Source organism: Microcaecilia unicolor, chromosome 9 (genome assembly GCF_901765095.1).
Source record: "Microcaecilia unicolor chromosome 9, aMicUni1.1, whole genome shotgun sequence".
Lineage (NCBI taxonomy): Eukaryota > Metazoa > Chordata > Amphibia > Gymnophiona > Siphonopidae > Microcaecilia > Microcaecilia unicolor.
The window spans coordinates 31755736-31779945 of record NC_044039.1 but is presented as its reverse complement, the minus strand read 5'-3'; the positions used below and the strand labels follow the sequence as shown (position 1 = coordinate 31779945).

Below are 24210 nucleotides of genomic sequence, written 5' to 3'. Positions count from 1 at the left end.
AGTCTTACTGAAAACCAGGTCCTTTCCTTACCTTGGTGTCCTGAAAACAGTTTGTAAACTCATCAAAGGATATACTGGTGAGTCCAGAAATCCCTAATCTAAACAAAGAAACAAATCATTATACCAATGCCTGCTAAGGAGATCTATTGAGGTAATGACTTAGGATCTAGTTCTACTAGGGGGAAAGATGAAACGAATCTCTGGGATGTGTAGTTTTATTCTCACATCCTGGTTGACCAGGAGTGCTTGCCCTAAAAAGGATCCATGCATATGACAGGATGTTCACATAAATACTGCCACTATGAATCCATGTTTTGCGAATAATTAGGCAAATAACATGCCTAGTAACTAAAGGGTCCTTTTACTAAGCTATGGGAAAAAGGGCCCTATTAGATTGTAAGCTCTTTGAGCAGGGACTGTCTTTCTTCTATGTTTGTGCAGCGCTGTGTACGCCTTGTAGCGCTATAGAAATGCTAAATAGTAGTAGTAGTAGTGGTAGTAATGGGGCCGTTTTCCCCATGCGCCAGGGCCCTTTTTTCCACAACTGGTAAAAGCCCCCCCCCCCCCGCACAAAAAAATGGCCACATGGTGAGATAACTCTTACCATGTGGCCATGCGGTGTGGAGCCCTTACCGCCACCCATTGAGGTGATGATAAGGGCTCCTGCGCTAACTCGGCGGTAACCGGGCAGCACGTGTTGATGCCCGATTGCCGCTTGGTTATCACCGCAGAAGACATTTCGGGGGTGTTTTCTTTTCCCCTGGAAATGGTGCACGCTCGGGATGGGACCACTGTCGGTGGCCATGTTGGGCCAGCGGTAGTCCCAGAACAGCGAGCGGTAAGCCCGTTTTGGGCTTACTGCTGCTCTGTAAAAGGGCCCTTAAGGGAATCTTTTACAAAACCATGTTAAGTGTTAACATGCACTAAAGGTGTAAAAGGCTCACTGCAAAATATGTTAAAAAGCATTGTGCATAAAAAAAAAAAAATTCAGGAGGGGATGTGTCATGGGTGAGAATGAGTCTGGAAAAGTTATCCAGCTAGAATGTTCTGATTAATGCACACTGGATAATGCAAACTTTGCGTGGGCGCATTCTCCTAAATAGGCAATGGTAAATACTCCTGCGTTATGTTTTTGCAGGTCCTGGGTGCTAATGAAAAAATTAGTGTGGAACCTGGAAAAAAAAAAGAGAAAACTCCTTAATTTACTGCAACATAAAATATCGACTTAGCATGTGCAAGTCAATATTTTAACATGTGTTAGTAAAAGGGCCCCTAATGCTTTTCTGGAAGAGTTGAAGATCTCACAGGCCATCACTGACAAAGCATGCAAATAAAAATACTTACCCTTTAGTTTAGGTATCTTAGGTATTGTATTTGGATAATTTTCAGATGCTTTGCCCCTCCCATGCCCCTCCCATGGCCACACCTCCTTTTGAGATCCGCATGGTAGAATTGACATGCACTGTTTTATAGAATACACTTAGCAAGTTGTGTGTGTAAATTGTAATTAGTGCCAATTAGTGCCAATAACTGCTTGTTAGTGGCCAATTATCATTCTCATTTGATTTGTTAATCAATTAAGTTACGCACACAATTTGGCCACACGACCAAAATTGCGTGCATAACTTTAATCACCATACACAGAATCTGGGGCAAAGTATGTCTCTACCTATGAGGAAAGGCTAAAGCGGTTAGGGCTCTTCAGCTTGGAGAAAAGGCGGCTGAGGGGAGATATGATAGAGGTCTGTAAAATAATGAGTGGAGTTGAATGGGTAGATGTGAAGCCTCTGTTCACGCTTTCCAAAAATACTAGGACTAGGCGGCATGCGATGAAGCTACAATGTAGTAAATTTAAAACGAATCGGAGAAACGTTTTCTTCACTCAATGTGTAATTAAACGTGTAATTCGTTGCCAGAGAATGTGGTAAAGGCAGTTAGCTTAGCGGAGTTTAAAAAAGGTTTGGACGGCTTCCCAAAGGAAAAGTCCATAGACCGTTATTAAACGGACTTGGGGAAAATCCACTATTTCTGGGATAAGCGGTATAAAATGTTTTGTACATTTTGGGGATCTTGTTGGGTATTTGTGACCTGGATTGGCCACTGTTGGAAACAGGATGCTGGGCTCGATGGACCTTTGGTCTTTCCCAGTATGGCAATACTTAAGTACTTATGTACCATTATTTCATATAGTTTTTTCTACCTAAAAATTCATATTTTTGTTATTGCACTCAGGGGTCCTTTTACAAATGCACGGTAGGCTCTATGCGCATGCAGTGTGCGCCAAAATGAGACTACCACCAGGCTAGCTTGCTCCCCTGATGGTAACTTTGGATTTGGCATGCGCCCCATACCGCCAGGACAAATTATTTTTAAATTTCCTACTGCGCACTACGTTTTCCGGTGTTAATCGACAGTTGGCATGCACATGTTGCGCGTGAGCCCTTACTGCTAAATCAATGGGTGGCATTAAGCGATCAGGCTGTAAATAGGCATGCGCTGGTTTCAGTTTTACCGTAGGCCATTTCCCAGGCCCATTGAAAAAAAAGCCCCTTTTCCCAGCCGCAGTAAAAACTGGCCCAGCGCATGCCAAAAGCACGTGCTCGCACTACCACAGGCCACTTTTTGCCATGGCTTAGTAAAAGGACTTCTCAGTGGGTTAAGTACATTCACTCTCAAACAATGCTGATACTTTTACCCACCCTTAAGTTAGGCAATAATCAAAAACCTTTCACCTGCAGATAGAGTGCTATAATCTTTGCATCCCATAAGTCTTCGATTTGGCACCAGAATTCTGTTTCCAACTCCTATAATTTTACTTCCTTATATAGTTCCCTTTCCTTCTCTGATACCAGTTCAGTCTACCCTACTGATGGTATAGCATAGACCAAAATCACTCTGCTCTGTGACTATAATGGATAACAAAGACCAGCAGACTCTGCCAGTTCAGATGCAGTTATATTCATAACGGTTGATTGTCTACAGGTTTTAATGTCAAAAGGATAAACCATGCTTTGAGAATAAGAATGATAGAACATTATGCTTGGCTCTTATATCTATGACGCCGTTCCTTTATCTCTCTCCTTTTCCACTGACGCAGCTAGAGTGGAATCCACTTCCTTTATAGTGTAACTATGACAACATTTACTTTAAAAGGCATGGAACTCTGTGGTATCCAGTTGTAGACCAGTGCATTTTTCCTAGCAAAAAAGGTGTCGGTACTCAAATGCTAGGCCAGCCTTCAGGAGTGGGGTGATAACTGAGGGACCCACCCCATAATAGCCCTGCAACTAGTCACAAAATCTATGACAAGATTAAATTGGTGTGTAAAGCCCGAGCTCTTTCATTAAAACTTGGGGTTCATGGGTCAATTTTAGCAGACAATGGAAAAGGTGCCGGTACTCAGTACCCCCTCAAAAAAGCCCTGCTCTTAACATTGTACATCCTTTGACATTCCTATGAGTCGTGGTAGGCTGTTCTGCAATATACTTAGATAAAAACAAATAAGTACCTGCATAGTAGGTCATTAATTTGCTGAGAAGTTAAAAAGCCACATATGTTCCAAAGAATCCTCGTCAGTGCTTGCCTGAAAAAAGCACAATGCAGTGTGTTATTTATTACCTTGGGCATTTGAGTATTTGTGACCTCTATAGAAAATGGATTTGAATTTTGAGCTATTCGAATCAGAACAAATCTAGGGGTCATTTTGCAAAGGCACGCTGAAAAATGGCCTGCAGTAGTGTAGGCGCGGGTTTGGGGCACGCACAGAATCATTTTTCAGTGCACCTGTTAAAAAAGCATTTTTTTTTTGCCGAAAATGGACGTGCGGCAAAATCAAAATTGCCACGCATCCATTTTGGGTCTGAGACCTTACCGCCAGCCATAGACCTAGCAGTAAAGAATTTGGGCGGTAATGACCTACGCGCGTCAGATGCCACATGGCACATGTCCACTAAGCGTGCCAGAAAATAAAGAATATTTTATTTATTTATTTATTTATTGCATTTGTATCCCACATTTTCCCACCTATTTGCAGGCTTAATGTGGCTTACAGAGTTTTGTTATGACATTGTCATTCCAGGATATCAGATACAATTAGTAATGCACAGAGATTAAGTATGGGAAGAGAAAAAAGATAGTGTTAGGCGGGTAGGTATAGACACGCATAGCGGATGCGCGCCTAAAATGAAATTACCACAAGAGCCATGTGGTAGTCAAGCAGTAACTCCATTTTGGCGCATTTTGGGCGCGCATATATGCTTATGCGACTTAGTAAAAGGACCCCCTAAATCATTAGCCTCTTTCTTTAACTTTTGGAGTGATTTGGTTTTATCAAGGTATGCATGCATGGGAACAATTTTCAAACTGTCTGCGTTAAGAAACAAAAGGGGTCGTTTACTAAGGAATGCAGGCATTTTTAGCGTGCGCTAAAAATAGGCACGCGCTAAACACTAAAGACGCACATGTATTCCTATGGGCGTATTTAGTGTTTAGCGCACTCCTATTTGTAACGCAAGCTAAAAATGCCAGTGAACCTAAGACACCCTCAATAGATTTGGGGAAAGTTATCAAAGTGGGCTATTGTGTAAGATGTGTTCATTTACTGTTAACCCAGGTTATTAATAACTAGGGGAAGAATTAAGCAAAGGTTGAGGTTGCCCACAGTTAGGTGCCAGAATGATGCACGCTAAACCCCTAATTCTATAAAAGTTGCAAAAAATTGCGTACGCAAATTTGGGTGTGCAACCACTTTGCAAGTGCAAATTACTTGAATCATGAACTACTTAGCGCCAATAATTGGCTTTTTAACAAACAATTATTGGCACTAATTAGATTTAATTGGAATTTGCGCATGTAAATTTAGGTGCATGATCCATGCCTAAATTTTATGCATGAATAAAAAAAGGCGGTATGGCAGTGGCATAGCCAGACCTGACTTTTTGAGTGGGCCCAGAGCTAATATGGGTGGGCACTATGTATATAGGTATGAGTAGTGCTTCTTGGGATACTACAAAATAATGCCTTAGAATGCTGCCCAACAGCTGCCTTGCATCAATATAAACCATATACATACTTAAAAAAACAATATTTGTAAATATAGTTACATTATGCCATATCAAACTTGTCCAGACATAAGTCTACTATAATGTTAAACATCTTAACGCACATGACAGGATCCTGCATTATAATTACAGCAATGACATAAAACAATGTATTCAAATTCTAGTAGCACCTCAATAATAGCAACAAAATCCCTTCTCTGTCAGGTACTTTGTGATTTAATACTAAATCCTGCAAAGAGGCTTCTTAGAGGTGATATTGCTGTTCTGTCCTCTGACAGCCTTGCACTAGTTTATAATGTGATTCTAAAATGTGTGTAATGTTTTTACTGTTATTCTAATTTCTAGGGACTTTCACTGCTGCAGTTTTTTCTGGAAAGATATGGGAGCAAGGCATTGTGTGTAATGTAGTTCACAGGCAATACAACCACACTTGTCTGTCTGTATAAGAACGGTTACCACTGGTTGTGAGGCTGCCAAGACCTCTTTTCTCTCTCAGCCAAGCTTGGCTCCTGTGTCTACTAGCTATCATTTCCTGGTCAGTCTTACTATTTCTGTCCTGAGAGGTCATCCAGGTATGACCTTTCCCTCCAATTGAGAGCCATCCTCTAGGACCACCCCTTGCTACCCGATGGCAGGCTCTGTCCTCATTGGTCATTACCTGCTCCTCCCTGAGCCTGTGTGAGGCTTCTTGTCCTCTTTGTCCTTTCAGCCATGATGCATTCACCATCTTGCTAGAGACATGGGGCATGCACCATCGTGCCTCAGACAGCTCTGTCCTGCTGAAACTCCCTGCAACGAACTTGGTTTTTTACCTTGAAAATATCTCCTCCCTAATGAGATATCGCACATTCCAGTCACCCAGCTTTGAACCACTTCTATCTGCTCAACTATTTCTCACCTGCAATAAAGCTACCTCTCTTCAGATCTTCACCTTCAACCACTGAAACAGCTCTAAGGATTATGGAGTCTCTGTGCCCTGGAGCAATACTTCTGAACATCTGACTGTGAGTAAATTACCTGTGATTTATTCAATAAAAGAGACTTCATAAAAATAATAGAGACTCCAGGTGTGACTGGTGTGCCAAGGTTATACTCTCAAGATATCATAGACTTTACGGTAACAAGTCTATGAGAGGCCTGAACAAAACCAATGGTAGCAGTTCTTATACAGATAATCAAGTGTGGCTGCATCGCAACCACACCTAACTTTAAGCACGGCTTATAGCATAGCACTTTTTTCGGCACCATATTTAGAATTCACCACTGTGTCAGTTAGGCATAGAAATGCAAGTGTTCTATAACACTGCACCTAAATGCTGAGCAAGCCCCTGACCTGCCCATGCCCCTCCCTTGGTCATGCCCCCTTTGAAGTTGTGCGCTCAGAGCCAGTCTTAGCAACTGTGGGGCCCTGTGCAGACCAGTTCACTGCCCCTCCCCCCAGTCCCACCAGCCCCGCCCCTTGTTGACAAGATATGTTTTAAACATTTTCTTTTATTTCAAATAAAGACAAATCAAGCAAAACTTGTAAACAAAAACTAATTCAAACATGAAAAATGCTATACTAGGAAACCTTTGGGTTTAAAAAGCAAAACCATGTGCACGTAAGGACTAGATAAATGAATTAAAACAAATCCCCTTAATATGTAATACTTGGTAGCAATAATGAAACAGCGATTGAATATTCACATAGCAAGCAGCCTGAGCCAACAGATTTATTTTCCACTGAACATAATTAACTTTGTATGAACTTGGCTGCTAATAGTGTGCTGAACTGGACAATTTTGGCACATTTAGCCACACCCGTTTACCAGCCATGGCACATATAAACAGTAATCATTGAAAACATTACACCAGTACAGGAGAAGAAAAACAACTTGGGTTTTTTTTTCATTATAAATAATTTTTGTAAGCTGTTACAGCTCCAGTAAACCCAAAATGACACAAACCAAATTAGCATACAGACTCTGCATGCAGCACAATACCAGAAAAACAGAATATTGCTATACATTGCAAAATAAGACAGCAGATGTAAATTCTCAAATTGGACATATTCCAAGCACTAAAATGAAAATAAAATGATTTTTTTCTACCTTTGTTGTCTTGTGACTTTGTTTTTCTGATCATGGTCCCAGTCTCTGATTCTGCTGCTCTCTATCTGCTCCCTTAACTCCACTTCCAGGGCTTCCTTTCCATTTATGTCTTTACTTTCCTCCTTTCTTCTTCATTTCTTGCCCTACATCCATAGGTAAAAGCTGGGTCTTCCGCAGACTTGACTGGAGGAGGTATAGAATGGATCCAGCTTTTGCCTATTTTCTCCAGCCATGTGCAGTTTTTCTCCTCTTTTCCCTTTCCCTCATCTCCGTCAGTATGCATCTCCTTCCTCTTTCTTCCCTCCCCTCCATCCATATGTATCTCTTCCCTCTCCTCCACCCATGCCCAGCATTTCTCCTCTATCTCCTCCCCTCCATCCATGTTCATCTCACGTCCTCTCTCTTCCCTCCCCTACATTCATATCCAGCATTCCAACTCTCCCCTCTCCTCCATTTGTGTCCAGAATTTCTCCTTTCCCCTCCATCCATGTGCATCTCCTTCCTGACTTCCCTCACCTCCATCCATGTCCAGCATTTCTCCTGCCTTCCCCTCCATCCATCCATCCATAGCAACTCTCCTCTCTCCCCTGCCCGCCCCACCCATCCATGTCCAGCAATTCTCCTCTGTCCTCCCCTCTCATCCACATCCAGTGATTTTCCTCTGTCCTCTGCCCTTCTCTCCCATCCATGTCCAGCATTTCTCCTCTCTCCCCCCCCATCCATGTGCATCTCCTTCCTGTCTTCCCTCACCTCTATCCATGTCCAGCATTTCTCCTGCCCTCCCCTCCATCCATCCATGTCCAGCAACTCTCCTCTTTCCCCTGTCCTCCCCACCCATCCATGCTCAGTGATTCTCCTCTGTCCCCTGCCCTCCCATCCCATCCCATCCATGTCCAGCGATTCTCCTCTGCCCTCCCCTCCATGTCCAGTGACTCACCCGCCCCGGCCCCCAACTTAACTTACCCCCCTTTTCAGCCCTGAGTTTCAGTTCCCAACCCCAGCCCCAGCCCCACCTGTGCCCTCAGTTTTCCACAGCCCTCCTTTCCTTCCAGCCGCCCTGCGTTTAAAAGGTTGTAGCAGTGGCCGCGGCAGCGGCAATGAAAAAGCAGGCTCACCTCTAGCCTTTAAATCTTCCCTTCTCTCTCAGCGTGCACTGTGTCTCCTTCCTGGAAACAGGAAATTGCATCAGAGAAAGGTGGCACAGTGTTTGCTGAGAGAGAAGGGAAGGCTTAAAGGCTAGAGGCGAGCCTGCTTTTTTGCTGCTGCAACTTTTTAAACACAGGGCGGCTGGAATGAAAGCTGATGATCAAATGGCAGGGAACAAGAGGAAGTGCCGCGGGGCCCCTGGAGGCACGAGGCCCTGTGCGACCGTTCCTGTCGCCCCTGCCTAAGACTGGCCCTGTGTGCGCTGTACAATTAGGCATGCTGGTTATATGGGTCAAATACGTGCATAACTAATGAATGGAAATTAGTGCTTGCTAAAGCCAAATATTGATATTTAGCAGTAATTCAACCAATTAGTTTACACATATATTTGATAACTGCACACAAACTTGAGCAGCTAACATTGGGCGACCTTTACAGAATTCCAGGGTAAGTCTCATTGCATAAATGCTAAAATAGTCATGAGTTATGGTAAAATAACCCATCTTAATGGTAGCCTATTTTGATAACTTACCCCCTTACTGTAATGCACTAACGGATTAGTGTGTACTGAAATTGTTAAGGCATGTTATTAGTAAATAGATCCCATTGCATCAAATGTTAATAGTGGTAATGCCAGAAAGCATGGTGGTAATGTGATAATGCATTTTAGTAAATCTAATCATAAGGTCTGTAAACATTTTCAACTAACCAATTACCATACTGAAAAGTTCACTAGCGTGCGTCAACTTTGTCTCAGTGCAAAGGCACTTACTGCTTCTTATTGAGGAGGTGCTAAGTGAACCTGCGCTAACAGCTAAAGTGACACCAAGTGGTAAGTTTTCCATTGCTAGACACTCATACATTACTTTTCCCAGGGTTCATTTCTCCTTTCCTGAGCTGTCTGCTTGCCCAGATTCCCATGCTCTGTTGCCTCCTGCCCCTCCCCCATAGACTATCTCCTTATGTTACCCTGTGTCTCCCAGGAGCATATGTGAAGATTCTAGACTTCCTGAAAACCAGACTGACTGGATATGTCTCAAGGACTGGGTTGAGAACCTTTGGTCTACATGATATTCATTTATGTGATGACATCTCACTCAGATTTGATGTTCTCATCCACCTCATAGAAGGTCTAGCTATCTTGTCACTTCGAAGCCATTTACTGGATACACATGGTAAGCTGAAGCAGTAGACCCCCGAGTTAGGCTTTTGAGCTGAAACACGGTTCCATGTAGGGTCGTAGCTGTTTTTCAATAAACACCGCTTTTTTAAGAACATATCAGTGTTCAAGTGTTTAGCATTGGAAGACTTATCCTTCAACCCTACTCTTTTTATTGACTGTGTGTACTCTGTAAGGGTTCCTTGTTCCTCCACACCAGTGATTATTTCCGTGTGTATATCACCGTGTGGTCCCTACTTCTTCTCTGCTTATTTTCCATCCCCTATGACATAATACTGCACTAACAGTTGACACCCTATTGCTGTAGTGGTTAACGCACGCAGATTTGTGCATTAAAAGCTTTATAAACCTTAGTAAAAGGGCTCCTGTGTGTGTTATTTTCCTTCCCGACCTACACGCGCCTCTGGAAATGCCTCATCTTAATATTGTTGAAAATACATGCATTGTGGAAGAACATGTGGATTCTCCGTCATATTAAGGAGGGACAGTTTTCAGAAGGCCAATTTACATGAAGGAAATGCTTTGAAAATTGCTGTCCTCAATTCTAAGGCTGTCACATATTTTTAAATTAGGTTTTTAACAATTTTTCTACCCTGAAGCCTATTTAGAGAGGCCAAGCATATTATTATTATTATTATTTTTACAGTAGTTAGCTAAGGGGAACAGATGCACCAAGAGTTCATTTCTATTTCATAACTAGATACCAAATATCACAACAGCATCTACATTGTGGAAGAAGCTTCCTAAACTACCAATAAAAAGATTATTTGGCATATCAGAAAGCAGTGAAAACTTGATTATGGAAGCAAGCTTATAATTAACATGGTGAGTCGTCTGTTGACCCTTGGCATAAGTTAATATGATGATGGTATCAGCATGTTTAGGAGGGAGAGCATATTTTAATGTTATATTTTGTAATTCTAATTTCAATTGTAAATTGATTTGAGTTTTTCTGATCAAGGCAATTAACAAGGGGAAATAAAATAAATATATGCATATCTACATTTTGCTGGTCATTACAATAGTCTCGTTTTGCTGCTTCAGGGTCTCAAATGGCCAGTAGTTGTAGGCTACATTTCAGTGTACATTTCAACACAGTATACATTTCAGTGTACAGTCAACACTGAAATGTAGCCTATAACTACTGGCCATTCGGGACCCTGAAGCAGCAAAGCGAAACGCTGGCTGATGCTGGCCTGAAGGCTCGGTACTGTGTTTTTGAAATAACGATTGGGCTCCAGCCTTATACACCAGTACTACTACTACTACTACTACTACTATTTAGCATTTCTATAGCGCTACAAAGCGTACGCAGCGCTGCACAAACACAGAAGAAAGACAGTCCCTGCTCAAAGAGCTTACAATCTAATAGACAAAAATAATAAAGCCAGCTTATATAAAAAAGATAAGTGCTTTTTGATTTTGTTTGGGAAGACACATATTCATTTTATTTGGAAGCTGGAAGGTTGGAAGGTTTTTTGCCGATGATGAACAAATATGAGATCTTTTGATCTTTACATCTCTATGAATCAGTTTTGATCTTGAGCTTGTTGAGGCTTTTTCCTTCCTTTCCTCACACATTTGTTACTTTTCAACAGTGGATTTCTTTGATTGATTTAAAATTAAAGTTAGCCACGTCGGGTTTATCTGGATAACTTTTCTGCTCAGGCGAACACAAAGTGGAAGAGAACAGTTCCAAGAACTACCAGGTCCAATGTCTTCATGATAAAAAGTTTATTCTTCAATGAAAGTTGCATGAACAGTTCTCTTCCACTATGTATGTGCTCACCTGTTTGATTGCTGTGGAAGCATTCACCCCTCTTTATTGTGTTAACTTTTCTGCTCACCACATCCCTGAATTGACCTGTTGTTAACAAATATTAGAAGATTTTATAACTTACCTGGAAACTACCCCTTTACCTTGGGGGTCATTGTTGCGAAACATCTGACAGACACTGTTGCCAGGTCGGTTTATTTTTTCTTTAATCAGAGTCAATATCTAAATATTTAAAAGAAAAGGACAGGTGAGGAATTAGTTTAAGTTGCTTAGACACAATTTAAAAAAAAAAAACTTTTGAAATATGGCTTTTTATTCAATAGTAGCTAATAGAAGGACAGTAATAGTGTTCTTCACACATACAAAGTACACAAAACATTTGAAATCAAAATTGTTAGTGTCAATCTAAAAAAATATCCTCCCAGAACACATAAACTAATGTATTCTTCACTTAAAAGCTGTACCTTCCAGGGACTCATTGAAAGAATTTAATTGATTCTGAGTGACTTGTGATATATACTAGTTTTATTACAATATTTTATGTTTTATTAAAACTTGATATTATACAGTACATAGTACTGTAAAAAAATATAACCAATCATTAAAAATAACTCTATTAATTCATGTAGGAAATATGTTATACTCATATAAGACACAAATATTTCACAATATAAAATTATGTCTGCAATGAAATATTTTGCAGAATAACTAGTACATCTTCCGCCCATCATCTAAATAATCAGTAGAAGCTTGTCTAAAATAAAAGACCCCCCTGCTTCACGGGCTGATTGTCACTGGCTAAATTAGCCCACGATATTCAATACTGGTCCATCTTTATAGGTCACCACATTCTGAACCCTATTTATTAAGCTACTAGTAAAAGAGGCCCGTTTCAGAGCAAATGAAACGGGCGCTAGCAAGGTTTTCGTCGCCAACACCCCCCCCCCGGCCAACCCCTTCGTTGTTTTGCCATTGCTCCGCCCCCACCGTCATGACGTTTGACGCGAGGGCGGGGCCCGGAGCGATTCCCCCCCGCCTCCCTCCCTGCCTGCCAACCTCTTCGTTGTTCTGCCATTGCTCCGCCCTCGAGGGCAGGGCCCAGAGGGATTTTGGTGGCTTCACCACCATGAACCTTCGAACCTTTTTGAAGGAAGTCAGGGCTTGGCTTCACTGACATCAGTGTCCTCAGAACGTTGAGGGTGAGTTTTATTATAGTAGATGATATACTCCATAACATAGGAATTACCATGTGTTAACCATTAATGTTGTGTCTTAGCAGTTAGCATGTGATAAGTTCCAATTTACTACTTAACATGGAAGGGGTCATATGCTTAACATGACGGACGCAGCTGCATTTTAACTGTTAACACGGTCGGCAGCTCAGAACAATAAATGACACTTCAAGAGGTTTAGCTAACTGTATTGCATTAGCTTTCATTCAGTTAATGCATAGTAAAGAATTTCCTTTGAGTTAACCGAATGGCATCTTTTGGATATTTCATTTTGGAAAATGGCTGTTCATTTTTTTTTTCAGCACAAGAACATCCTTCTCACGTATTTTCAAACAGGAGCTCCCAAAGTTTTTCCTGTTTGAAAATGGCTGTGAGATGTTTGTCCCAATTCTGACATGGATGTTTTTTTTTTTCAAAAATGCCCTTCCACATTATAGAACTGTCCCCTAAGTACATCTGTGAATATACTTACTGCATGGTAAAGAACTTTTCAGTGCAATAACTTTATGGGAATATGCTGGGAACCGCAGAAACAAAAGGGGTTCGAAGTTTCCACAAAGGTTCAACAAAAAAGGAAAAAGTGGAAAAAACACAACTTCAAGAGATCAATCCGAGACAAGGGGTGAGATGCTCCAGGAAAGCTTTATTAGGGACCCTACACGGTCCGTGTTTCGGCTTTTAAAAAAGCCTTCATCAGGGGTCGATCAGTGGATGCACAAAATATATACTGATTGACAATGGAGCACATAAAATGTCATCTCTGAATAAAATAAAGTGTACTGCCTCGTACCAACAGATTCAATTCAAAATAGTATTCAGAGACGACATTTTATGTGCTCCATTGTCAATCAGTATATATTTTGTGCATCCACTAATCGACCCCTGATGAAGGCTTTTTTAAAAGCCAAAACACGGACCGTGTAGGGTCCCTAATAAAGCTTTCCTGGAGCATCTCACCCCTTGTCTCGGATTGATCTCTTGAAGTTGTGTTTTTCTACTTTTTCCTTTTTTTTTTTTTTTTTTAATATGCTGGGAACATCATCAACAGTGCACAGACTTTGCACTTACCATGTATTAGTTTGTTCATCTACAACAGCACAGCAAAAAAACAAACAAACAAAAAAACAACAACAACAACAACCCTACGTGTATAATCCAAGCAGGAAAAAGTAGGGTTGCATGACTAGTCTTCCAGTCCAAAAAAGAGGCATATAGTGCTGAAGGTATTTTATTGGTGAATATAAGAAAATGGACCCATGTTTCGGTGCACAGCGTCTTCCTCAGGAGTCGTGTATCTTGCTTTGTCATGGTACATCAAAACAAGCACCAGAAGGGTGCAACAGCAGCAAAATGTCCTATAATGGACCTCGTACCCCATCAATCACTACTGTATGTGCACTGAAACATGGGTCTGTGTCGAGTTCGCTTCATTATTTCTGATATTCACCAATAAAATACCTTCAGCACTACTGTACACCTCTTTGGTTGGACTTGAAGGCTATTTATGCACCCCCACTTTTTCCTGCTTAGGGTCCTGTTTACTAAGCTGTGTTAAAAGTGCATTAACATTTTTAATGCGCGTTAACCATGTACACATGCTAACTGTGTATGCCCCTACAATATCCCTATGGCCACCTACATGGTTAGTGCATGCGCTAATTGTAGGCGTAATGCGCCTTAGTAAACAGGGTCCTTAGTTTGTTCATCTAGCATATGGTGAGTGCAGAACTTTGCTACATTTTAGTAAAAGGGACCCTATGATTGATTTGAAATGTAGTTTCATGGGAGCGCTTCTTGCAGTTGTGGTTCTATAGCAGTGATGGCGAACCTTTCAGAGACCGAGTGCCCAAACAGCAACCCAAAATCTAATTATTTATCGCAAAGTGCCAATAGGGCAATTTAACAGGTGGTGCGTTCCCCCCTCCCCCTCATCCCCCTCCCTCCCCCTCGTCCCCCTCCCTCATCCCTTCTCCACCTGCCTCCGAGTTCCAGGCCCCCCTCCCTCCCTCCCTTCCTCCCAGTTCCAGGGTCCCCCTCTCCCTCCCAGTTCCAGGGTCCCCCCTCCCTCCCTTCAAGTTCCAGGCCCCCTCCCTCCAAATTTTACCTCGTCGGGGTTAGGGCGGCAGCAGTGGTAAAAAGCATGCAGGCTCGGCTCAGTGCTTAGTTCCGTTTTCCCTTCTCTCTCTCTCAGCTCTGGCCCCGCCCCTGCAGAAACAGGAAATGAGGGCGGGAGCAGAGCTGAGAGAGAAGGGAAAACTGATCTAAGCACCGAGCTGAGCCTGCATGCGCCCTAACCCTGATGAGGTAAAATAGATGACTTTTAAAATTCGGAGGGAGGGGGCCTGGAACTCGAAGGGAAGAGGAAACGTACTTCCAGTGGGTGAGGCGATGGCGCGCATACCATCACTGTTCTATAGCAAGGTGTATGTGACATCAAGGAGTTCACTGGCAGCGATAACCATTAAGGGAGAAGCTGAGGGAGAAGAAATGATTATACGTATCTTCTAGAGAAGTAACAGGTGGAAGCTCTCATCCCTAGGTGATATCACAGAGTATTGTTACTGTGTCAGGAATTCCTTCTCTAACCTCGTTAATATTGTATTTTTCATGTGACCACCTATCCATGGAAAGCCGTCCCATTGCTGTCTGAGCTCTAGACCAGTCTTCAGTTTTCTGAACATAGTCTGTTAAAAAGCAAAATCAGTGTAAAATAAGGGAATGCAAAAAATGCATTAGAGCAGGGGTATCCAACCTCAGCCATCACCAGGTCAGATTTTCAGGATTTGCCCCATGAATATGCTCTATTTGCAAACAATGGAGGCAGTGCATGCAAACAGATCTCATGCATATTCATTGAGAAAATCCTGAAAACCTGACTGGATTGTGGTCCTTGAGGACTGAGGTTAGAGCTTGTCATGGTTTTCTTTAATGCCTATTATAAATTCATCAATATATATTTTTCATCCCAAAATGGTGGAAATTTTACAACAGTGCATCTATTGAAAATGTAAAAAAATATACCTATTATATACCTATCTTTTAAAGACAGAACAATCAAACAAAATGCAGATAATACTATATCAAAAAGAAAATTTTTATATGTAAGACAGGACAGAAGCGTAACCAGGTTGAGGGTGTGTGTGTGGGGGGGGGGGGGGGGGGGGGGGGAGCAGAGAGTGGAGCGGACTGCTGATGGCACCAGTGCATATTTTAAATGTGAAAGATCATGTGAAAAATAGGCACCACTGCCAGTGGAAATCCATTTGGGAGAGTGGTCACTCCCCTGGAGACCCACCTAGCTATGCCTCTGAGACAGGACCATTATATAATACAATTTTCCCTATATAAATTCAAGGAAGGGATAAACATAAGTACATAAGTATTGCCATACTGGGAAAGACCAAAGGTTCATCGAGCCCAGCATCCTGTTTCCAACAGTGGCCAATCCAGGTCACAAATACCCGGTAAGATCCCAAAAATGTACAAAACATTTTATACTGCTTATCCCAGAAATAGGGGATTTTCCCCAAGTCCATTTAATATCGGTCTATGGACTTTTCCTTTAGGAAGCTACCCAAACCTTTTTTAAACTCCGCTAAGCTAACCGCCTTTACCACATTCTCTGGCAACAAATTCCAGAGTTTAATTACACGTTGAGTGAAGAAAAATTTTCTCCGATTCGTTTTAAATTTACCACATCACTCCTCAGTGCAAAGTGTTCATTCAAAAGCACATAATGTGATCTGTGATTACTTTAAAAAAACCTTCTAAATAACTAAGGGTCCCTTTTACTAAACTGAATAAAGGCCTACGTGCATACAGTGTGCACCATATTGGCTTTACTGTTCAGATAGCACGTGAACTGAGCAGTAATTCTGAATTTAGCGTGTGCCAAATCCTGCGGTAAAAATTTTCTAGTTTCTACCACGGGCCTCTTACCCAACAGTAAACAGCAGTTGGCATGCACTGCATGCGTACCGCATGGGCAGCGCATGACATCTTACTGCTAGGTCAATGGGTGACGGTAAGGCCTCAGGCCAAAAGTGGATGCACGCTGGTTTGAATTTTAGTGCACATCCATTTTCCAGCCCCTTAAAAAAGGCCCTTTTCCTAGACGCAATAAAAAATGGCCCAGTGTGTGCCCAAAAGACGTGCTTGCACTACTGCAGGCCAATTTTTACCGCAGCTTAGTAAAAGGGCCCCTTAGATTTGTAATAGCAGGACCATATATAGGCAGTTTACAGGAGGACACCATAAAGGTCACAATAGCACTGACATGGTGTTTTATGTTTATTGAAAACATTTGATTAATCGACAAATCTGGGCTTGCCAAGTCTAGGCGATATACAAAATAAATACAAAATCAACCAAAGAAAGGAAAAGAACTCCAATTAAAGTAGGAAAGCTATACATACATACATTCCAAAGAAAAAGTAAAACTCCAGTGAGAGAGGACAACATAATAAACATAGCATAGTGATTGCCTCTGTTATTCCCCATCCAACGTTCCCTAATAAGAATTAAACGACTCAATAGAGAGGTGAGTTTTTAAATCTATCTTAAATTGTTTATATGACATTTCAAAGTGAAGCCAGAGGGAGAGTGCCAAAAAGAAATAGGCACTAGGTCCTAGTGGACTCCCAGTGTGCTTGCGAGGGAGATGGAATGACCAATGGCCACTTGGACACCTCCGTAAGCTTGCTCTAGCAAAACTCCTCCCTTCTGATAAATGTTGGAATTGCTCTCAACATGTGGGTACCTTGCTCCACAAATGTGATCTTACATTTCAATTTTGGAAGGAAATCTGGTGTATTGTACAGAAGATTCTTATTGTTGTCTATAGCAATCTTCAAATCCTGCTTTCAGCAGTTCAACTTATCAGACTCTCAAGTGTTGACCCCATTGATATTTTAGATGTTGACACTTGTGAAATTTATTTATTTATTTTTGTTACATTTATACCCCGCGCTTTCCCACTCATGGCAGGCTCAATGCGGCTTACATGGGGCAATGGAGGGTTAAGTGACTTGCCCAGAGTCACAAGGAGCTGCCTGTGCCTGAAGTGGGAATTGAACTCAGTTCCTCAGTTCCCCAGGACCAAAGTCCACCACCCTAACCACTAGGCCACTCCTCCACTCCCGTCGCACTCAGCTGGTGCAAACACATCTATACAAGGGCAGCTTTACCAAAGCTCCATAAAGGTGTCTATCTTTTGCCTGTTTTCTAAATGCAACATAGACACCTTTGTGCCTGTACAAAATAGGTACCCAAGACCAGCTCCAGCATAGGGCAGATCCACACATCACTTCTAATTACTTTCAATTAAGTGTTTGTTAACTTTAATAATTGATTGTTTAGTTTATGCACGGATCTGGGATATACACCCAAATTTGGGTGACCTACACAGAATCTGGGGGGAAAAGTATACTTTAACAGCCCCCACCACCCACACTCCTTTGAAATCTACATGTCCTGCAGATACACATAAGTAAGTAGCAGCTTTCTTACCTATACCCATTTACCATGTAAATTAGCTTCACTCTCTTGCAATTCAGTTATTTTTAACAGATTCTTCCCACTGCACAAGTTTCTCACTATAAAAAAAATGTGTACATCCATAATTCAGAAGGACCAATGGAACACAGGCTTTTCTTTTCTCTGCCTGATTTGCAAAGACCTACTTCCATGGGACCCAGAAAATAAACTTATAACAATAACACAATTTGCAAAATAGACTTCTCACCTTCCTTTTTGGAACTCAGGGCAATTATGAATCCTACTGAAACAGGCATGCCTAGGCTTGTTTTCAAGTTTGCACAAAACTAAGGATAATAATTTTCTACTCCTCTTAAAAAAACAAAAACAGATTTGGATACTTGCATTGCCCAATGTAGAGACCTGTTGCTTAGTGGCCAAACGGATATCAGATAGACAGTGAATTCCTGCAAAGATCGTCACCTAGGACACTTTAAAATCAGCAGAGGTAGTCTTTAAAGTTAAACAGTTTCCTAACAAAAAAGTTGTAGGTGGTTGTTTCTCTTTAGGAAACAAGATCCTACATTCTTAAGTGGGTGTATATTCCAACCAAGGAGGAAGCACTTAAAAAAAAATGGTTGTCTGAAGTATACACAGATTTGTATATGTCCCAAGCAACTAAGGGCCAGGAAGGTTTGAAAAAGATCCTTAAAATGAAATTCAAGCCTGCCTCTTTCTATAATTTTGGCAAAAAAAAAAAAAAATTTCTGAGGGTAAATTAACAGAGGAGTTCTGTTTCTAAACTGATATTATCTTCCAATATACAAGCAAACAGATGAATATCTAATGACGAGCTCTCACTAGGAGAAAAAGGCTCATTTGACAGCAATATCCCAAAAAATACACAGAAATTGGTATATTAAATTAGTATATAAATATGGATGACTGGTAAGTTGAATACTGTCATTAATACTTGGGGTTGATATATATTATAACTAAAACTCCATCATGTTTAGCTACCTATATGTGGATGGCTTCTCAAACTTATCTCAACTTACATCTCCCCAATTGCAAAGGACTTAAGTACAAAACTTACTACGCATCCAACTTCTCCATCATAGGCAGCCAACTGTGGAATGCCTTACCAAGATCCATTCGAACAGTCAATGACCATCTACCTTTCCGGAAGCTGCTAAAAACTTACCTCTTCAAGCAAGCCTACACAAATGACCTGACTTAGACTATGAGTTCATCTACGCTACCCGGATCAGACTATGAAGACTGAATCTGGAATATGCTCCCTATTTAACTCTTTCTAACACATCCCTTTTCCTACCCTCCCTATACATTCTACCATACTTAACAACACGCTAATCCCAATATACACCCTCCTCCCATTCCCCTACCTTTACCATCCTTCTTCCTGCCCATCTTATCTATCCACATCTAAACGACCACCTCATTACTTATCAGTGGAGATCCTAGGGGGGCTGACACCCGGGGTGGATCGCCAATGTGCCCCACCCCCCGGGTGCAGCGCCCCTCCTGGATGCAGCGTGACCCCCCCCGGCAAAAGGACACCCCCCGCGAAAGAACCCCCCCCCGGGTGCATGCCGCTGGGGGGCTGCTGCGTGCGCCTGCCTTCGTTCGTTCCATGCTCTGCTGGGGTGTCTGTGTAGCCAGTCTAAGGATGTTGGCTCCTCCTATATCCCAGTGGCTTGATTTTCTGCATTTTTCACTTGATGTTTTTTTTTTTCACACATGGACCAAAAAGATAAATGCACTGAGCACAAAATCATCTAGCAAATGGCCATTTTCAAAACAAAAAGATAAACATTTTTCTGTTTCAAAAATGGCTATATTTCTGTCATGTCCCTTACCGCAATGCAAGCGGCATCCTCGGGCTGCGCGGGGTCCCGTCGACAAGCATACTTGGCTGGCACTGCCTTGAGCCATGTGTGTGTAGTTCTTCTCTGGGTTTGTTCAGAGAATGGTGGTTGCAGGCTCTTTAATTGCTTTGCTTCCATACACCTGTGTTTGCTCTCTCTCTGCCTGGCTTCCAGGCTCCTTAATTGCTTTGCTTCCACCCACCTGTGTCTGCTCTCCCTCTGCCTGGCTTCCCTTGCTTCTCTCCTATTGGTCTTCCCAGGGCCGGTCTTAGGGCGAGGCAACCGAGGGTACCGCATAGGGCCTCGCGCTCAAGGGGGCCCTATGCGGCGCGCCTGAAGTTGCCCCGCCCCGACTGCTCATGCTCCAATCCCCCCACCCTCTGAATTTTAAAAGTTACTTCGTCGTCGACATCGGAGCGGCCGGCAGGTAGCAGCAGCCGTGAAAAGCTTGCGAGCTGCTGGGCGGCTTCGGGAGCCTTCCTTTCCCTCGCTCAGCTCTGGTCCCGCCACAGAGCTGAACGAGGGAAAGCAGCTTGCATGCTTTTCAAGGCTGCTGCTACCTGCCAGCTGCTCCGACGTCGACGATGAGGTAACTTTTAAAATTTAGAGGGCGGGGGACCTTGGAGCTGGGTGGGGGGCCTTGGAGTTGGTGGGTGGGAGGGAGAGAGAGAGAGACAGGCCTTGGAGTGGGGAGGGAGGGGGGCCTTGGAGCTGGTGGGTGGGAGAGAGAGAGAGAGAGAGACCGGCCAGCCGGCCTTGGAGCTGGGAGGGAGGGGGGCCTTGGAGCTGGGAGGGAGGGAGAGCTGGGGAGCCCTGGGGATGGCCCAGGAGCTTGGAGGGAGGGGTGGCCACCCTGGAGCTTAGAGGGAGGGGTGGCCGGCCCTGAAGCTAGGGTGGGGGCGGGGCTAGGATGGGGCCCCATCAGATTGGTCTGCATAGGGCCCCGCTCATGCTAAGACCGGCCCTGAGTCTTCCGGTTCCTCTTTCCCCTGCTCTTGTCCTATGGCTGTGCTCCTTCTCCCTGCTAGTTCTTGCTGATTTCAGATGCCAGCACTTTATCAGCTGAGCTCTTCCTGGACTCCATGCTTTGGCTTCTACTTTGGTAGGTGTTACTTGCTCAGTAGTTTGCTTCTTATCTACTTGTCTCTCGTTGCTGACTTTGCCTGTACCTGGATTACTCTCTTGACCTGCTGCCTGCCTACTGACTTTGCCTGTACCTGAATTACCCTCTTGACCTGCTGACTGCCTACTGACTTTACCTGAGCCTGGATTACTCTCTTGCCTGTTGTTCGCCTATTGACATTGCCTGTACCTGGATTACTCCCCTGCCTGCTGCTTGCCTGTTGACATTGCCTGTTCCTGGATTACTCCCCTGCCTGCTGCCTGCCTATTGACTTTGCCTGTACCTGGATCACTCTCTTGCCTGCTGCCTGCCTGGCCGATACGTTCACCACCCCACTTCCATCTCCGTCTCTTAAGTCTTGCAGGCCGCCTGCACCTAAGGGCTCAACCTCTGGGAAACGACGGTCAGCGCAGGTGAAACCCGGGGTTGTCCAGCCACCAAGCAGAACTTGGTCCGAGTACTGGGCTCAGCAGCGCTCTACTTGGTACAAGAACTCACAAGTCTGACAATTTCCTATTCAAATTTTGGACATTTTTAGCAAAACGTTCAAAGTTGGATTTAAACATTAAATTGAAAATACCCCTCATAGGCATCTATGAATCTTTATAAAATAATCTTATAATAGGCACCTATGTTCCCTCTCAGCCTAGGCAACCTTTTATAAAATTACATTCTGCATGTCTATAAATGTTACAAGTATGCTGCAGGGTCTTCTGGAATACAAATTGTCATTGCAGAACTATTCAAACCCATCTTGCTTGACTCATCACTCACTTTCTCCTCACATATTAATCAACTATGGAAGAAATCCTTATTTCAAATGAGACAGCTACGTCTAGTCAGATCACTCTTTGATCAAAAAACCTTTGCATTGTTAGTTGAAATGTTAGTCCTACCACACCTGGAATACTGCAATATCCTATTTCTTGGTATTACGCATCAATACCAGAAAAAAGTACAGATTATACAGAACACAGCTGCAAGACTAATATTCAAATTGAATAGCTATACAAGCGTTTCACCCTATCTCATCAAACTGCATTGGCTTGCTATACTTGAAAGAATCAAGTTCAAAGCTGCTTGTTTACTTTATCAAATCTTACAAGGTCTTACAACTGAACGGCTAACTCGCAGGGCTTCACTCTGCTTGGCCCAGTCTAACAGACTGAAAGAAAAACTGATGCTAGTGACACCGTTTCATAAGACAATCTGATACCAGAAGATCTTCAACTCATTATTCCCTGACCTTGGAGTTACATCATGGAACTCTTTGCCTATTGACATCAGAACAGATAACAGCTACCTTAGCTTCCGGAAGAGGCTAAAAACCTTTCTCTTCCCAAAGACTGCTTCATAACAATCCTTCTGGACATCTACCTCCTCATATCATCCAATAGAATGTCCTAAAATGTCCTTTTGTCTCATACATATACTCTTAAAAGTTTTTGCTTCAGTAACATCTAGAATGTAAACCTCACTGAATCCTGAAAAGGGGATATTTGCGGTATACAAGAACTGATTTGAATTGAATTGAATCTTTGTACATATACACAAATTTGGCCTAAACAGCAATTATTTAGAAAACAGCATGGATGTTTTGGCAGGTTAATTCCTGCCAAATCTTTTAGCATCTGAAGACTGATAAATACAGTTGAACAATGTTTGCATTGATGACAGATTATTTCAGCAGAATGGACAGAATCATTTTACCAACCTGCTGCCAAAGAGCTTCTGAGGCCGAGGGCTGGTTTGGCAGTAAACATTCTGAGTCTAATATTAGGAGGCTCCTTCGGTGATTTCTGGCTGAAAGCGGGACCAACGAAGTTGCATCTCCCTTCTATCCTCAGGCTGGAAGGATCATCAGGTTTCACTGAGAAAAGCGAGATATCGGGAAGCTGCAAGGCAATATGAGACATTTCGACAGCCTAACCTCAGCCCCAAACTTATTAAAATGAAAGACGATAACCACAGAGTTAGTTCATAATTGTTCAGTCTATTTCCAAGGGCTGATTGCAGGGTGTACAGTGCTGTGAGTCAGCCGCAAGGATTGTACCGATATCAATTAGTGCAGTTGTATATATTGGTTGTCATGGAAACCCAGCCCAACTTGCCAAGTCTGGGCTACTCCATCTTTTGTTACTGATTCTTTAAAACAGTGTTTTCCTAGTCAAAACAGACATTTTTCCCCTTTGGGAGAAGCTTAGATCACTGCAGTGGGAAGTAAATTGATTATGTCAACAGAGGAGTTGAAAGAACAATTAATGAAAAAAGAATCTTGGTGTATAAACAAGGCCAGATTAATGTGGTAAGAGGCCCTGGTGCTATTTCAAAAAAGCAGGTTGAAAAATAAATATCAGGCCTTAAACAAGGTGAAAAGTGCAGGCGGTAAGCATTGCATAAAGGCATGTTTTGTTAATAGAGTATGTGGTTGGGGTCTGTATGTGTGTCATTCACTGAGCGAGTGGGTTGGTGGCCTATGGGCACTGTAAAGGCTGTGGACTGTGTACGGATGTGGGGAAGTAGTATTCAGAAGTATCCTCTTGTTTGTCCTGTTTGTCTGTCCTAATTAGATTGTAAGCTCTGTCGAGCAGGGACTGTCTTTTCATGTTCAAGTGTACAGCGCTGCGTACGTCTAGTAGCACTATAGAAATGATAAGTAGTAGTAGTAGTCTTGGGATTCCGGAATCTTGCTACTCTTTGGGATTCTGCACAGAATCTTGCTACTATGGGATTCCGGAATCTTGCTACTCTTTGGGATTCTGCACGGAATCTTGCTACTCTTTGTCCTTATCCCTTATTTGTCCTGTTTGTCTGTCCTAATTAGATTGTAAGCTCTGTCGAGCAGGGACTGTCTCTTCATGTTCAAGTGTACAGCGCTGCGTACGTCTAGTAGCGCTATAGAAATGATAAGTAGTAGTAGAAGTATGCCTGTGTGTGGTCTATATAATTTTGAAGGACTGTGGTTATATGTTCATGACAGTGTGGGAGAGTGTGTGCTTATGGGGGGAGGGGAGTTGTGACATGTAGACATGGGTATAGAGGATATGTGTGTGTGCATGCAGATATACAGGCTGTGTCTCTGAGTGCAGGGATGTGTAACTATGGAGAGGAGTGTGAGTGCAAATCAAGCCCTCCTATCCTATCTTCCTTCTATTATTTCCACTTCTTCCCTTCTCACTCACTCATGCCTAGTGGTTAGTGCAACAGCCTTCGATCCTGGGGAACAGGGTTCAATTCC

The 24210-nt window shown here is 42.7% G+C and overlaps 1 protein-coding gene across 1 annotated transcript in view; it reads right to left on the bottom strand.

The window, feature by feature from the left end:
- Positions 1-22958, bottom strand: part of LOC115477803 — a 39269-nt gene extending 16311 nt beyond the window's left edge. Inside the window, exons 1-5 of the mRNA XM_030214892.1 lie at positions 22687-22958; positions 15072-15169; positions 11378-11475; positions 3509-3583; positions 32-98 (exon numbers count right to left, since the gene is read on the bottom strand). Coding sequence (XP_030070752.1) covers positions 32-98; positions 3509-3583; positions 11378-11475; positions 15072-15169; positions 22687-22888 — 540 coding nt within the window. The 5' untranslated portion in view covers positions 22889-22958. The remainder of the gene's footprint in view (positions 1-31; positions 99-3508; positions 3584-11377; positions 11476-15071; positions 15170-22686) is intronic.
- Between the last annotated feature and the right edge of the window lie 1252 nt (positions 22959-24210).